Source organism: Miscanthus floridulus, chromosome 3, assembly GCF_019320115.1.
Source record: "Miscanthus floridulus cultivar M001 chromosome 3, ASM1932011v1, whole genome shotgun sequence".
NCBI lineage: Eukaryota > Viridiplantae > Streptophyta > Magnoliopsida > Poales > Poaceae > Miscanthus > Miscanthus floridulus.
In genome coordinates this window covers 9,617,810-9,632,836 of record NC_089582.1, presented here as the reverse complement: position 1 = coordinate 9,632,836, position 15,027 = coordinate 9,617,810, and the positions used below count along the sequence as shown (strand labels likewise).

The 15,027-nt window shown below is 45.4% G+C and overlaps 2 protein-coding genes across 2 annotated transcripts; one reads left to right on the top strand and one right to left on the bottom strand.

Moving 5' to 3' along the window:
• Window positions 1-3,115: 3,115 nt before the first annotated feature.
• Window positions 3,116-4,161, top strand: LOC136544936 (photosynthetic NDH subunit of lumenal location 3, chloroplastic-like). The gene is made up of 2 exons (XM_066536992.1): window positions 3,116-3,519; window positions 3,656-4,161. The coding sequence occupies exons 1-2, from the start codon at window positions 3,192-3,194 to the stop codon at window positions 4,042-4,044; spliced, it is 717 nt and encodes a 238-aa protein (XP_066393089.1). The 5' UTR covers window positions 3,116-3,191; the 3' UTR covers window positions 4,045-4,161.
• Window positions 4,162-4,298: 137 nt separating this feature from the next.
• LOC136544934 (kinesin-like protein KIN-14N) lies at window positions 4,299-9,439 on the bottom strand. Its single transcript, XM_066536991.1, has 16 exons — window positions 9,170-9,439; window positions 8,307-8,451; window positions 8,114-8,223; window positions 7,920-8,039; window positions 7,592-7,795; window positions 7,287-7,496; window positions 7,137-7,211; window positions 6,823-6,969; window positions 6,616-6,739; window positions 6,408-6,517; window positions 6,122-6,283; window positions 5,833-6,032; window positions 5,162-5,243; window positions 4,983-5,087; window positions 4,783-4,887; window positions 4,299-4,683 (listed from the first exon to the last, which is right to left on the bottom strand). Exons 1-16 carry the CDS (start codon window positions 9,389-9,391, stop codon window positions 4,522-4,524), a joined length of 2,283 nt encoding a protein of 760 aa, XP_066393088.1. The 5' UTR covers window positions 9,392-9,439; the 3' UTR covers window positions 4,299-4,521.
• Between the last annotated feature and the right edge of the window lie 5,588 nt (window positions 9,440-15,027).

Sequence of the window (15,027 nt, the reverse complement as noted above, 5' to 3'; positions counted from 1 at the left end):
AAGTCCAGTGGCTCGGCCACCAATTTTGTATCCAGATGTCCCCTTGCCATCGTCACCTTCGGGAGGTCCACGCCGCCGCCCGCTCATCGCATGGATCTGAGCAGAGGACACCAAGATCCACCGCCAGCCACCCTATCTAGCCACGACGACGCCCGGGGAAGCTCCCGCTGCGTCACGCTCCGCATGGCTCGCTGCCGCTCACGCAGCCTTGTTGCGAGGTTCACGCGGCAGGCGTGCCAGTGTCCGATTCGGCGATTCCCCTCGGGAGGAAACGGATTCTTGGCGGCGGCCGCCTCCACCCCGCGCGGCCACGATGGAGCCCATGGTCCCTACAGGCGGTGAGTAGAGAGATGCTTGTAGCTAGCAGTGTGGACTGTGGAGAGCATCGGCGGCGGGCGCGGGGAGAGAGAAAGTAGAAGGCGGATTGAGGGAGGGGAGGGCTTGGGTTGGGGGGAGAGGAGAGCCTGTCCCAGTTCGGGAGGGGCTCCCATACAAAATCAATCGTTTGCTTTTACGGGAAAATGGCTTGAATTTCGCCGAGAAACACTACAGGATTCTCAGCAAAGAATGCAGATTGTGCAGAGTGCAACGAACTGTAAGGAACAGCAGAGATTTTTGGGCAAGAGAGACGCGCGCAGACTGATTTTGTGAGATCCTGACGGTGACGATGAAAACCCAACAAAATTGTAACTGAATTATAGGACAAGCTGAAGAAACAGTGCATCAACGGCAGCAAACTCCTCTAACAAATCCACCTCTCCCTCTCTCTGTGCAGCAGCTCCTTCTCCTTCCCTGCTCGACGGCATCGAGGATGAGTCAAGACGCCTTGCCCACGTAGCAGCCGCCCCGCATGGCCGCTGCCGCTCTGCTGCTTCTCTTCTCGGCCGTCCGACTCGTCCTCCTGCCTCTGTCTCGTGGCCTTGGTGAGAAGCTGAGTGCTCTCACTCTCAGCAGTGGAGTTTACTCGTGTCGTCGCACAAGACCGGTGGTGGTGATCAACTGTGGGATCACACACACAGTGGCACAGAGAGGCCTTCGTCGGTCGTCGCCATGAACGCTTGAGACCTGCCATGGTGCTTCACAAGGAGAAGCTGCGAGTGCTATGGATAACCTTTACCTCCTTGGATTGGAGAGAGGCACCGCAGTAAATGATTACTACTTGTAGTAGTAGTACAACCATAACCATGATAGTAGTACTCCGCGTGCATTGTACGTACAGCAACTAGAGGGCCAAATTAGGAACAGTGTCCACATTTATATGCCACTTAACCTTTTTCCTATTGTTTGGTCGAAAACCGAACGAAGACATTAAATAAAAATAATGTAATGCAAAGGAGACACATGCACACATTCGAGAACCACATATTGCATTAATTCTTTCTTGAATATACATAATACATGATCAATGAAAAAAATGTCCTCTTCTGTCTTCAGCGTCATGCTTAAGGAGAGGTCTGACTTGTAGAAAAAACGTGTAGTTCGCCGATTCCTGGGGCCTCTTGGACGCGTCCGGTTAATTACATCTGCAAGATGAACTTGCGGAAAACCTCCAATATTTAGTGGGGTTTTCCCCTCGCGCGTCTTGATCTTGTCATCGTGACGAGCGGAGGTTTTTCGTCTCACGCGCTGCGACGAGCGGGGTTTCCCTATCTCACACGCTGTGACAAAGCGGGGTTTTCCCGTCTCGCACATCTTGATTTTCTCGCGCGCTGCGACGAGCAGGGTTTTCTCGTCTCACACATCTTGATTTTCTCATCATCATGACGAGCAGGGGTTTCCCGTCTCGCGCGCTGCGAGGAGCGGGGTTTTCCAGCCCTGCGCATCGTACCAGATTATCAAGCTCGGTGAGGGAAACCCTTCGCCGCAATTAATAGCGTCCCGAGCTCCACAGAGGTAAATAATCGAACTCGAGATCACGGACAGCCGCCATCAGGCGCTTTGCTATCCAGATCGAAACATGTCGCTGAAGGCGAGGTAGTCCTTCACGATGTGCCGAGGCTTGCGTGCCGCGTTTAGATGCACGATCATGGAGCAGCTTTTGGTAGATGCGTACGTACGCATGGCGTGGAGCAGGCAGGCGCCGGCGCCGGCGCCGGCGCCGCCATCTCTGTTCTTGACACGGCGTCCTCTACGAGCAGCAGGGCGCCGGTGTCTATATGCGTGAGCAGAGCGCAGCATCTTTTGGCCTCCGCATGGTGTACGTGTGCTTTACATAGGGATCAGGAGGCCGGGATCAGCTCCTTGGCCAAGCAAACAGGTACGCATCTTTAATTTGGATTAGATATTGGTAGTTAGCTCCTTCAATCTGGATTATTACTTTCGGTAAAAGATCCAAAATCATTGAATATTCCACGCAAGCTAGCCGGGAAAATCTTGTTACACGCACGTAGTATATATAGAGATCAGAGCTCTTTTGACGTGTATATTTTATTCTAGTTTAATTATATCTCAGAACCAAATAGTGGAGCTCATGTGTCATAGGCTCAACCAATAAATCACGCACGCCTATAATCGTACGTGTCAATAATATGTGCCAAATAAACATATTCTCATGTTCATCTTGTCACACAATACATGATTATTTCTATTAAAAATAATCATCAAACACCTATACAAGTTTATTTTGCGCATATAATTATCCGGAACATAAATCAACTTGGTATGGATTTTAGTATCATCAACATATAGTAAAGAAAAAATGTTCATTTAAGTTTAAAGTCCTATTTTTCTTCATCTCACTAATAAATAAATTATTTAGACATTTTTTCCAAAACTTTCAAGCAACTAGTAAATTCCAATATTTATTTAGACAAACGGCTGGCCATGTTACACGTTAAAATGACACCTAAAAAACTGTGAATTTGAGTGAATGTCAAAAACTCAAAAGGTGAAGGGATTTTACAGCTTCGGGTTGAAACGTGAATGGTTTCAGGCACTGAGCACAAACGTAACACGGTGTAATATGAGCGAGCCCAGTAAAGCCCAATAGAAGAAAACATTACAGCCCAGCCCAAATTTCCTAGATGCAATGGCAACTGCAAACCTCATCCGAACGGCAGGGTGTCAAAACGGCCGGCAGCCGCTTTCTTCCTTCTTCCTTTTTCTGATCTGAATCTGACGATGGTGCCGTCGCCCGTCGCCCGCTCTATCCACACCCCCTAGCTCCTCACTCCCCAGAGTCGTCCGTCCCAATGGCCACTTATCTCAACGCACCGCCGGCAGCTACCACCACGGCCGCAAGCTGCTGCCATGCCTTCTCCGGCGGTAGCCTCCGTCTACTCTGGCCGAGCCGACCGGCGATGCACGTGACGTGCCAAGCCTCCTCATCCTCCTCCTCCCAGCAGCAGCCGTCCCCGTCCAGGAGGTCAGCCTGCGTGGGCCTCGGCCTCAGCTTCGCGTGCGCCGTCCTGCTCCGCCCACGCGCCGTCGCCGCCGCAACTGACGCCGGCGACGAGGAGCCGGCCAACAACGGCTGGTGGCTCACCGAGTTCCCCTTGCCCACGCCCAAGATCGTCAACAGTAAGCCATCCTAGCTGCTTCACCAGTCACCACTCACTTGCAGACCGACGATTGTTCATTCAGTATTCAGTAAACACTGGCACAAGCACTGACGAGCTTCTGAATCATTGGCAAAGCTTTCTTCTCTCTGTTGCAGAGGAGATCAACAACGCCAACACAGGGACGCGGTCCTTCCTGAAGAACGGCATCTACATGGCGGACATCGGCCCCAGCTTCGCGGCGCACGCGTACCGGCTGCGCAGCACGGCCTTCGACCTGCTGGCGCTGGAGGACCTGCTCGGCAAGGACGCCTCCAACTACGTCAACAAGTACCTCCGCCTCAAGTCCACCTTCATGTACTACGACTTCGACAAGCTCATCTCCGCCGCCGACGACAAGCCCCCCTTCGTCGACCTCGCCAACCGCCTCTTCGACAGCTTCGAGACGCTCCAGGAGGCCGTCACCGCCAAGGACGACGACAGGATCAGCGGCCGCTACGCCGAGACCAAGGTCATCCTCCAGGAGCTCATGGCGAAGATGGCCTAGCAAAACCATGCCAGAATTCATTCATATATATGATGATGTATAAATAAATACTCCTATCTTGGTAGTATCTGTCTACAGGCACAATTCACAGAGCAGGAAAATATAATTATCATGTCAGACTGAGCCTGTCAGACAGTAGACAGTTGTTTACATAAACGCCCAGCCCAGCTCAGAGGCATTGGCACTTGGCAACAACAAATCAAGACTAAGAATGAAAGTAAAAAGAAAATGGAAGAAACACATGCCAACACACAAATCAGATCAGGTTTGATCAAATCAGATCCTAAGATTAAATAGGCCAGCACACCGCTGCCATCCGTTAGCACAATCAACAAGGCCACAAACTCACACCACCTCCAAACAACGGATGCAAATGATCGGTTGCATCACCAAATCAACACAAACATACACTGCCACACAGCTCGCAGGCAGATGGAACCTGCCAATCCACAGGCAAACAGACTTCACCATTGTTCGTCATTGTGAGCTCCGCGTCTGGGTTTGGCGCCGGGGGATCCCGATCTCGCAGGAGTTCACCCTTGCAGCAAACCGGAGTGAGCAAAGAGACTCCCCAGTCGAGGATACCTCAGGAGAAAGATTCACAAACATCAGCGTCTTGGAGTCCCCTCCGAGACACGGCTGTGTTGGAAAGGGGCCAAAAGGATCAGTTAAGACGATACATTTAAAGAAGCCAATGGATTGGAACAAGAGTGCCAGTTACTGAGGAAAAGGGAATACCTGGAGCAGATATGTCAGTTTTGAGTTCCTGAACGGAACATGTTCCTCTTTCTTTGCAATCGAGAAGATGACATCACTTAAGCATGACAAGCTTTTATTGATAGCCTATGTCGGAACAAAACCATGCTTATTCGTTATTACAGAATATATATATATAAGCTAAAACACAAACAATGCTAAGGAACCAGATGGCAAATTACCAGAGTCTCTTTCAGCCGATCACCAGTGGCACCACTTTTGTTCAGACGCTCACTGCCTGCTAGATCTATAAGATTGAGCACTCCTTGCACTTGTTGATCCGTTCCCTGAAAAGAAAAATGGTCAGTTATAGACAAAAAGACAACATGCCAATCAATGTTACATGTGAATAAGAATATACCTCATTTACACCGAATATCCGAAGAGTGAAAACACAGTGACTTCTGGATGATTCCTCATTCATTTGTGTTCTCCCAACTGATCTGAAAACAAAATGAATAAATAACTGTTTTAGGTTCAATGCACCAGAACCGACTCATCCTGCAGCACTCAATTCTCAAATGTAGAACTCAAAAAGAAGTTTGAGAACACAATTACAGTGATATTATCGAAACTTGAGGATATTACCATACAGGTTTAAGAAAATTAGCATCTGTGCTGAAAAGACAAACTAGCATGGAGTACACAGTGAAGTAGATAGTGAAGAACTTAAACCTGAGCTGATTATCTTCAGCATCCAGATTTACTTTTTGCTTAAGAAAATATCAATTGGTACCATGTTTTTTTTATATATTTGAGAGTTGATCATAACCATATAATGGGTATCATCAAACAAGTGACTCGCCTGAAGTTTAAATACAAAAAATGATCCAATGAATACTGTCTTGTCATGATGACAGTCAACGGAATATAATGTAGTGACTTCTTTACATAGCTACATCATTTAACACATCTTCAGCCAAAAAATTATGGCACACAAATGAACACTCATGATCAGTAGAGTTTTCCTATTATATACTCTTATGACCAAATACTTAATGCTGAAACTTTGAAAATAAAGAAGTGTATAACCTGCTCTGAGCAGCCCGCCTGAGGAGAGAAGAAACTTCGTTGATACTAGTTACGTCAATGACCGTAAGGTCCGACACATTTGTGTTACCATTGGCATCATGCTTGATACTGTACTTTGAAGGACCACCATCCTGAGCAGCCATGCGATTCGTCACAAGCAAGTCGCGTATGGTCTCATTGTAAATCTCCAACATTGAGGCCTGAAAGTTAAAAATACACCATGATAACAGTTACAGAAAACTTGTTCACTGGTTAGTTCAATTAAATAAGTAAATTACCAAAAACACACCTGCATCTTATATCTCCAACCCTGTGAGTTAAGTGCCTGGCTAGCTTGAAAAATCTGCTCCAGAGATCGTGGTATCATTCCTTTTTGATCTTCTAACTCAGGATTGCCCATCATTGTATATGTTTTACCGGAACCAGTTTGCCCGTAGGCAAATAGGCAAACCTAAATGATTTACCATTTTTTAGTTGCATTCTAAGAAAACTAGATAATGGAAAAACAAACCAAAAAACATTTTTTTCTAGAGTTAGTAAAGGTAATCTCAGTTATAGCCATCCAAATACTGTACCTTATAGCCATCTAGGGCACTTTGGACGAGTTGAGATATTTCTATGAACACGTGTTCTTGTGATGCCGAATGATCAAATACTTTATCAAAAGTAAATGAATATCCTTGTGCTGAAATAATAAGAAATGCAATTATGTCACAATCAATATTCTAAATACTCTATATCGAAGTCTAAAACTACAAAAATGAATGTAAACATGACTCTTACCATTATGTAACAACTCAATGCCTCGGCCTAAGTTTTCTCCACTCTTTGGATATGAGACCGCTCCTGATTCATTTGGCAGCAAAGGCCTTACTCTACAAAATACCCTGATGTTTCCCTTCAACTCCTGCAAAGAAACAAATTCAGGAACAGCCAAATAGAATATATGTATATATACTGGATCTTTGAGACCTTAAGAGAATTCCTTACAAGAATTGTGTTATGTAACTTTTTCCGTAACTTCTCTCCGTCCAGAATTGTTTGCTCAGCCTCTTCAAGGCGCGACAGAGCACTCTCCAACATTTTCTTCATGTTCTCATACTCAGTCATGGTTTCTGAGGCCGTCATATCAGACCTCTGTACAGTTAAGAGAAGGTTCAAGGTATTAAACATCTATGCAATATTTTTCCTACACAGTGTGACACTTGATACAGTAAGAAACATATAGATAAACTTGTGCCTACTGAAATATAACACAACATCATTATATTTAATGATTAATGAAGAAATAGGCATGTACACACCTTTGACTTTTCATTGGCAGATGCAAGCTTAATTTCCAATGTCTCTATCATCTTTCTTTGGGATGAACATGTTTCCTATTTCATTGAAAACGTGTTAGCCAGTTTCAATTATCTAGATAATGATCGAATTATCTAGACACATAGTCATACCTCAAGGGCAGAGGTGTTTGCCATGGCACTGTCTAACTCAATGACAGTTTTTCCAGTCATTTCTTTGTATGTTCCAATATCAGCCAGCAAAGAATCTACTTGAGCAGATTTAGTGTCACGTTCCTCTCTTACATGCTGAAGCTCCATTCTAAGACTTTCAACTTCCTTCAATAAATCGGTCTTTTGCTTTGCAGCTTCATTTTGCAAAGACTAGAAAGACAACGGCATAATCAAGACATCAGGATAATTCTCTATAAACAAATCCAATAAAGAAGCATACTGACAGGATGTAACAGAGATCTTGCCTTTGCCATGTCTAGCTGCATTTTTACCGAGTTAGCATGATCTTTCAGACCATTCATTGTCTCGACCATAGTATTCTTCTCCTTTTGCAGCTTTGCTATTGTTTCAGCATTCTTTGCTGCATCTGCTTGGAGGTTGCTATTGTATTGCTGCAAGCTTGTGTTATATTCTTGAAGCCTCTTATTTGTGTCCTGAAGCATCTTAATCTAAGGGTAACAACGAGCAAGCAAAACATAAACAGTAGCAAATGAGGATTGCATGGTTGATAAATAATAATTCAAAGGAGTTTTTTTATGGATGGGGAGATTCACAAAAGGCGTTAGTGTATACCTGGTCATTGAGGCGTTTGTCCTCCAACTTTGCCCTGTTCAGATCTTCTAAAAGTCCATTGCGCAAAGATTCCACACCCATCCTTGCTTCCCTTTCATCTCTTAGAGACCTCAGGGCATCCTGCATTTTTAATGAAACTGAGAGTGACACAAGAGTAATAAGATGATATTAAGCCAGAAGCACAAGTCACCCACCATTTTTTCGGCCTCCACTATCTTCAGAGCCTCTTGTAGAGATGCAACTTGTTTTTGAAGTTCCTCGCAGATTGATTTTGTTTCTTCAATAGTATTCTCCAAGTCAGCCACTATATGAAGCAATAAAAAATTCAGTCAGAAGAATGTAGAAGAAAGGAAGTATCCATGGTGCGATAATTGCAAAGGTTGGTACCTATCTCAGAATGTTGTTTGTGTGTCGCCCCAAGCTGACCATTGATCCTCTCGATTTCAGCAAGATTTGCGTCTTCCCTCTCAAGAAGCCATCTGATACAGGCTCGAACCTTCTTGATGTATTCCATCATCTGCTCGCTCTTCCCCTGCGCAGCCAGGGTAACCGAATCACCAAGGGCAGGAAGTCATTATAAATAAAATGGTGAAGTCAGACCTAAAATATCAGATGTCAAAACATTGCAAAGGTCCTAGGAGCTAGTTTCAGTGGAATCACCGTCAGTACCATGGGCAGAAACTTTATTATTTTTTATGTTTAAATTAAACATATCTGTTTTTACAGGTTGGAACCTTTATTTTCTTCTTCCAAAATACAGTTTGCTATCCAATTCACTGATGCTTACTTGTCGAAAGGAATAGTGAATGGCCTTAAGTTACCGGTGCATTTCTCTGTAGTTTCAGTAGTCCAGAAACACTGCTGATACGCTAAGCAGCTCACAGCACACATGAGAACAGTGTGTCAGAGCTGGCAAGTTATTAGTACAGTCAGCTAAGGGGGGCATGCAGGTTATTAACAGGCGACAAGTGAAACAAATGTACAGAAAGTTGACGCATCTATCACCTAGCATCAGAATTGACCCGGAGAATGAGCATACGCCTGAAATTAACACAGCCAATTCACATGAGCGCAGGCAGAGGAGCACGCGAGCAGGTATTTGTCGTTTTTGTTTAAAAAAAATGGCATCTATACAATCTTTCGAGTTGAATCGAGGCATCGACGAGTAAGTTCACTGGAGATACACAGGAACAAGCGACGGGAAGGTACTAATGGAAGCACAACATCCAGGAACGGGAGGAGCGACAAACCTTGTAGTCCATCTTGTTCTTCCCCTTCATCTTCTCGTTGAGGAGGGCTTCGACGTCCTCCCTGCCCGCGAACACCATGGGCTCCTCCGTCGGCGGCGGCGCGGCGGCGAGCGGCGCCCTCCCGGTCCCGCCGGCGGTGCGCTGGCGCTTCCAGGGCTGCGCGTCCGCCAGGTTGTTCTCCTTGTGGTGCAGCACCCCCGGGCGCACCCCTCGCGCGGACATGGCGGGCGGATGTGGAGGCGCCTCTCGATTCGGATGGAACAATTGGAAAGGGGGAAAGAATGGGAGCGCAGCGCAACGGAGCCGATGGGGGAGAGGGAGATTTGAAATCGTTCGAATTTTGGTGGGACCCACCGGGAGGCGCTCCCCAAAGTTGGGCTGGGCCTGCCGTTGGTGTGGTGCGCTACGCCAGTTCGGCCCAGTTTATTTATTACGGAGGCCCATGACGCAGCGGATTGGGTGGGCCCGCTCTTTCTACAGTTTGCAGCGTTGATGATAGAGATTGTCAGCAAAGTAACGGTTTCTCTTTTGTTATATGTATCTCTTCTCCCCTCCTAAATCAAGTTGTTGTTGTTTTAAACTTAAATCAAATTGTTTTACTTTAGTTAGTCTCGTTTTTCTTATCATGTAGCTATCCTCCTCCTCTCTTATAACATTAGATTAGAGTGAAAGAGGATTTTTCCATCCGCCGATTTTCCACATCCCACATTGTCCTTGTGCCCCCAAAATGCCCTTTGTTCTCATGGGCAGTTGTAACATCAGCTGCCTCTATAAATGATATTTGTAGATGCTTGTTAGTATTTTTAACCAGGGAAATTGATTTCTAAGGGCAGTTGATATTACAGTCCACTATTAGAAATAGGTGTTGCACATAAAAAAATATTTTCAAATAAAATTTGATGAATATAAAATTTATATAAAAATAATAGAGCTCGATACAATATACAACTTTCTAGTTGATTACCCTTTTATTTGACCATTTAGTCATCCAAATTTACGTTTTAATTTCTTAGATTCTAAAATTTAAATTTTCAATTGTTTCAAACCACCTCGGATGGAGACGGATCCTATACTAAAGTTGTAGTGCTCAATAAAATCTAAAAATTTATAGTTGATCTTTTTTCATGAGATGGGTGAAATATCCGGTACAAGATTCACATAAGTTAATACAAAAGGATATCATTGTATATTATGTCACAAGTGATTATATGTCATGGTGGTCGAGGGGGATTCATCTACCCTACCCTATAATGCACCAGTTAGAATAAATTTACAGCCACACAACAAATGCCTGCTCCACAGTCATAACCTTTGCTACATCCACACCCATGAATGCACCCAGAAAATATAACACCATCAAAACGGATGCACCAGATTATCTCTTAGCCATTCTCTCTCATTACTCATCCAAATCGGACAGCTCATGTTTAACGTGTCTGCCCTCCACGCCGGCGCTCAGCACTCCACGCCCCTATTCGGCAGCCACAGTTCGATCCATGCTTCTCTCTCTTTTTTCCTGAAAAAAACACGACTCCAGTGACCGTGGAACGACGACTTGACGGCGCGGGGCGGTTGCGCATCGGTGCCCGTGCTCCGTCCCCGTCGCGCTCGCGAGGGCAGGCGAGCGGCGACGCGAAGACGACGTCGAGGGCGCGCAGCGCGGCCCCCATGAGCGGGCTCGAAATCCTAGCTCTGGTTGCCGGCGGCAATGGCTGCTGTTGCGGCACTCCCGCCGAGGACGAGGCGGGGCAACACCTTCACGCCCGTGGAGGACGCGGAATTCGCCGCCGAGGCATTCCACGCTAGCATCGACGCGGTGCGCTCCTGGCCTTCGAGCTCTACGGTGACGCCGTACTCCGTTTCGTGAGTTACCCAGACAACACGGATGTTGCCTTCCTGCCCGGGTTCGAAAACGTCACCAACTCAACAGAGATCCATGCAAAGATGATCGTCGTTCGGTTCCTCCCACAGGCTGTCCATCCTCTCCTCCTTGCCTTCATCGTAGAAGCAGGGAACAGAGCCTACAATTTAGCTGCAATAGTCTATTACTGATTCAAACAAATATGAATAGTCTAGACTTCTGATTATGTTTGGTCTGAATTCAAAATGGTTCCTGATTAATTAGGCCAGTTTAATTATTAACTGAAACTCGTATCTGAATTGTGTCAGTGCAATGCCGATCTTATGATTATTCATTGGATTCAGTTTGAGTTGCTGGCCTGCAAAAGCATCTGGATTATCAGATATATACGCACTTGAAAATGCCATGAGCAGGCAGGCATTGACATGTACAGGCCAATGCATTGATTTTTTTTTTCAGAAGAATCAAACTTGTAGAATTTAACAATTATTAGTTGTTTGTAATTACGGACTGTGGCCGTGCTATGAAAAAGCGATGCGCTGCTTCCGCTGAAATGGAATTTGGCAACTGACGATGCATGGTTGGAGACTTTGTACTGTAGGTGACAAGAATCTGCGAGCTTTGAATGCATCATTGCGCGCCTTCTGCTGGTGGACTTCAGTTCCTTAATTCTGTTACTACACATACAGTTGGGAAGAACTTCTATTGCTAGCAGTTTCTGACAGCAATTTCAAGTCCCATTATCTCCCATGCTTGATTCAAATATTTGGCATAGCAGAGAAAGGGTACAACCTGAATATTTGCCTTACTATTAAACTGAATATTTGGATACCTGTAGATGCATATATGAACTCGTGAATACTAGGATCACAAGCTTGTTGAGAAGTAGACACATATGAACCACCTGATCAGATAGGGATTACTCATGTTCTGACTTATTCATTGAATCCATGATCTAGCCAGCAAAAAATTCTGGGCCCCATTCGCTTCGCTGAAAAAACAAGCCAAAACATTGTTCCGGCTGATTTGTTGTGAGAGAAAAACATTGTTCCGGCTGAAAAAAAAAGAAGCTGAAAAGTACGGATTATAAGAGAAGCGAACGGAGACCTGGTTACAACTAACTGTTTGCTAATTGTTTTGGACTCAGGTGTTAATACCGGGTTGAGTTGGCGGCGTTAATTTTTAAGTGGATTTCAGATTTTGGAACTGTTTGTAAATGGATTTAAAAGGTATAAGTGATCTTTTTAGTGCTTTTTTGTATGTACCTTGCAATTATTTTAATTACTTAATTAAATAAATGATTCGGATTTTAGGTGGTCAGTCTGAAGCAAATTTATGTGGTGTAGATGAGGCTCTGCCAAGTATTATGGTGATCCTTTCATCACTAAGTTATTTTTTCTTATTATTAAATCTTCATCAATTGTAGTTTCAGGTTTCTTTTTTTCCTTAAGTAGTCCTGATCTAAAGCAGTGATTAAAAAACACATAAAAAATTGATAGCTAGAACACCAATGTCATTTTTTCTAGATGCCACTGTAGCGTTAGCACGGGCAATATACTATACGAGGTAAGAGGTCAGTATTTAAATCGTAGGAAACGCATGTGTGAAAAATCATGTGCTCTGGTTAGTGGGCTTCTACCGAGATTAAAATTAAAATTAAAATATGAAGTTTTTTTTGCTATTTAATTTTTTTACAATAGTTTTATCATTTCTAGAAAATGATCTCTAGGGACGACAGGCCATGTTATAGACCGCCCCATTTCTATGGTTGATTGGTGTTTTCCGACATTAGAAATGGTTTATTACTAAATAAAGATGATTGGTTATTAGAGAAGGTTGGAAGAAGAAGCTTTAAGACATGCATGTAGACAAAGAAAGAGATTGTTCCAAGCGTAACACTGCTTACTCTCGCTCAATGGGACCATGATGCACCATGCATGAGCGTCGTCGGCAACACGCGAAAAGTAATAAAGAAACGAACGCAAAAGGGACGAAAGAGGCCGGAAAGCAGGGACGGCCTAGCTTGTCTTGCATTGCACTGTGATCGACTCATCATGCTGCATGCATGCTACTCGATATAGCAAGCGAGTATATATGCCTTGCTCTCATTGCAAGTAGCGCATCGCATGACTTTGCCGAACTATTATATATAGCGCATCACGCAGCCTATGCATCTTTCTACTTACTACGTTGAGGCTACACATTTAGAGCCCCTTTGATGAGATGCATGAATTTTACAGCCGTCGGGTACCAGTATTAGGGATACCTAGAAGAAGAAAACTGATGGCCGCGAACGTTAACTCGCCCGGATGGTCAAGAGCATATTTTGGTCTCGTCCGACCCCGAGGGTGTGGGCTCCATGTCGTCCGACCCCGAGGGCGCGGGCTTCGTCACGCCTGACCTTGAGGGCGCAAGCCCCGTCTCGCCCGATCCCGAGGGCGCGCGCCCCATCTCGCCAGACCCCTCGGGCGCGGGCTCTGTCATGTCTGACCCCGAGGGTGTGGGCTCCGTCTCGCCCGACCCCGAGGGCGCGGGCTCCATCACGCCTGACCCCTCGAAGGGGGATTTCGCCTCGTCCGACGGGGTCCATACCGTCTCCAACCACTACGGGTCTAAGAGTACGAACCCAGGGTCAAACTTCTGACACTAGAAAAAGGGAGTAAGCGTGTCTTGACGTGACCTGCGACCACGACGGGCCATACCTGAGGACTCACATCGTCAACACTGTCAGGCGTACCGGCGCTATGCTACCTAATCCTCGTACGACTTCCGACGAGGGTATCTGCTAACCATGCCGCCCGCCGGGACGGAGTGGAGCGCCACGATCGGCTGACGACGCGCGCGTATAGCGTCAGTGATGAACAGGGTCACGACGTGGAGCCGTCCCCGTCATCATCTATAGGACCGACGGGACCCACGTAAAGGAGATGAAGGGCGCCGCGAACCCGGAGACCTTCTTCTCCTTCGCTTTTCTCTCTCTCTTTGTCTCGTGTAACCCGCGCCTTCCCCTTTATCTATAAAAGGGGAAGTAGGATGCTCCACGAAGGGTATGACGCTAACGGCTCAACGAGTTCAATGAGACTAAACTCCGTTCGACCTTTTCACCAGAGGCTAGGGACCTGCTCGCTCTCTCGCCTGTTTGTAACCCCTTCTACAAACTAGTGCCGGTAACACGAGCAGCAACAGACTGAACATAGAGACATTTCGCCCGAACCAGTATAAATCCTTGTGTCCTCCGAGCACACCATCCGGGCCAGATACTCAAATCACAAATTTACTATTTAGTGATTCGAAACACCAACAGTAACCATATACAAATTTCACAGGAATTAATTTATTTTCATAGAATAAACGTACACAACATGAAAAATCTCCCGCATTTCAAAGGAGCTCTCTCCTGCGTATTCTAAAAGAAAAAAAAGATATGGATAGTCACAGCTACTATTTTTCTATCTATCATGAGTTGCACTTTCACTTACCAATATATTTGGATAGCGTGGTTCCTAGCTTACTACGCCTGGGTGGGCCTTATTCGGTTAATCCTCTCCCAAGAGAACTGTAGGGGATTGGGAGATTTTAACTCTTGTAAGGGGATTTAATGCCCATCGCTCCCTTTCAATCTCCTTTAATCACCCTCCAATCTCCACCAAATTGAACAAGGTTGTAAGGGTGTGCGTATAGGTGGAGACAAGGACACTAATATAATCCATACCTAAGACGACTAGTACATAAAATGGAGAGAGTTTACTATTGCACCGAGCGAGATCTTTTTTTTTTATCTCCGTTCTTATATATATACACTAGTAAACATGTAGAGGTCTTGTTTAGCTACACTTTAATCCACCCCTGATTCACATGGGTTGCCAGAGATTAAGGCGGAAAATTAACTGGATTAAAGTGCAGCCCGTATAGGGGAAAAACTTTTGTTAATATCAATGCCTCGAGAACTCATTCTTTCTTAATCATCCTATTTGGTGGTACTGTAAAGTTCCTGTAG

What these genes read in the sequence shown, in the direction of transcription:
- LOC136544936 (XM_066536992.1), top strand. Translation starts at nt 3,192, where the DNA reads ATGGCCACTTATCTCAACGCACCGCCGGCAGCTACCACCACGGCCGCA. An exon ending in CACGCCCAAGATCGTCAACA is followed by an intron (nt 3,520 to 3,655) that starts GTAAGCCATCCT and finishes TCTCTGTTGCAG; the next exon opens with AGGAGATCAACAACGCCAAC.
- LOC136544934 (XM_066536991.1), bottom strand. Translation starts at nt 9,391, where the DNA reads ATGTCCGCGCGAGGGGTGCGCCCGGGGGTGCTGCACCACAAGGAGAAC. An exon ending in ACAAACGCCTCAATGACCAG is followed by an intron (nt 7,796 to 7,919) that starts GTATACACTAAC and finishes TGTTACCCTTAG; the next exon opens with ATTAAGATGCTTCAGGACAC. An exon ending in GGATATTCGGTGTAAATGAG is followed by an intron (nt 5,088 to 5,161) that starts GTATATTCTTAT and finishes TTTTCTTTTCAG; the next exon opens with GGAACGGATCAACAAGTGCA.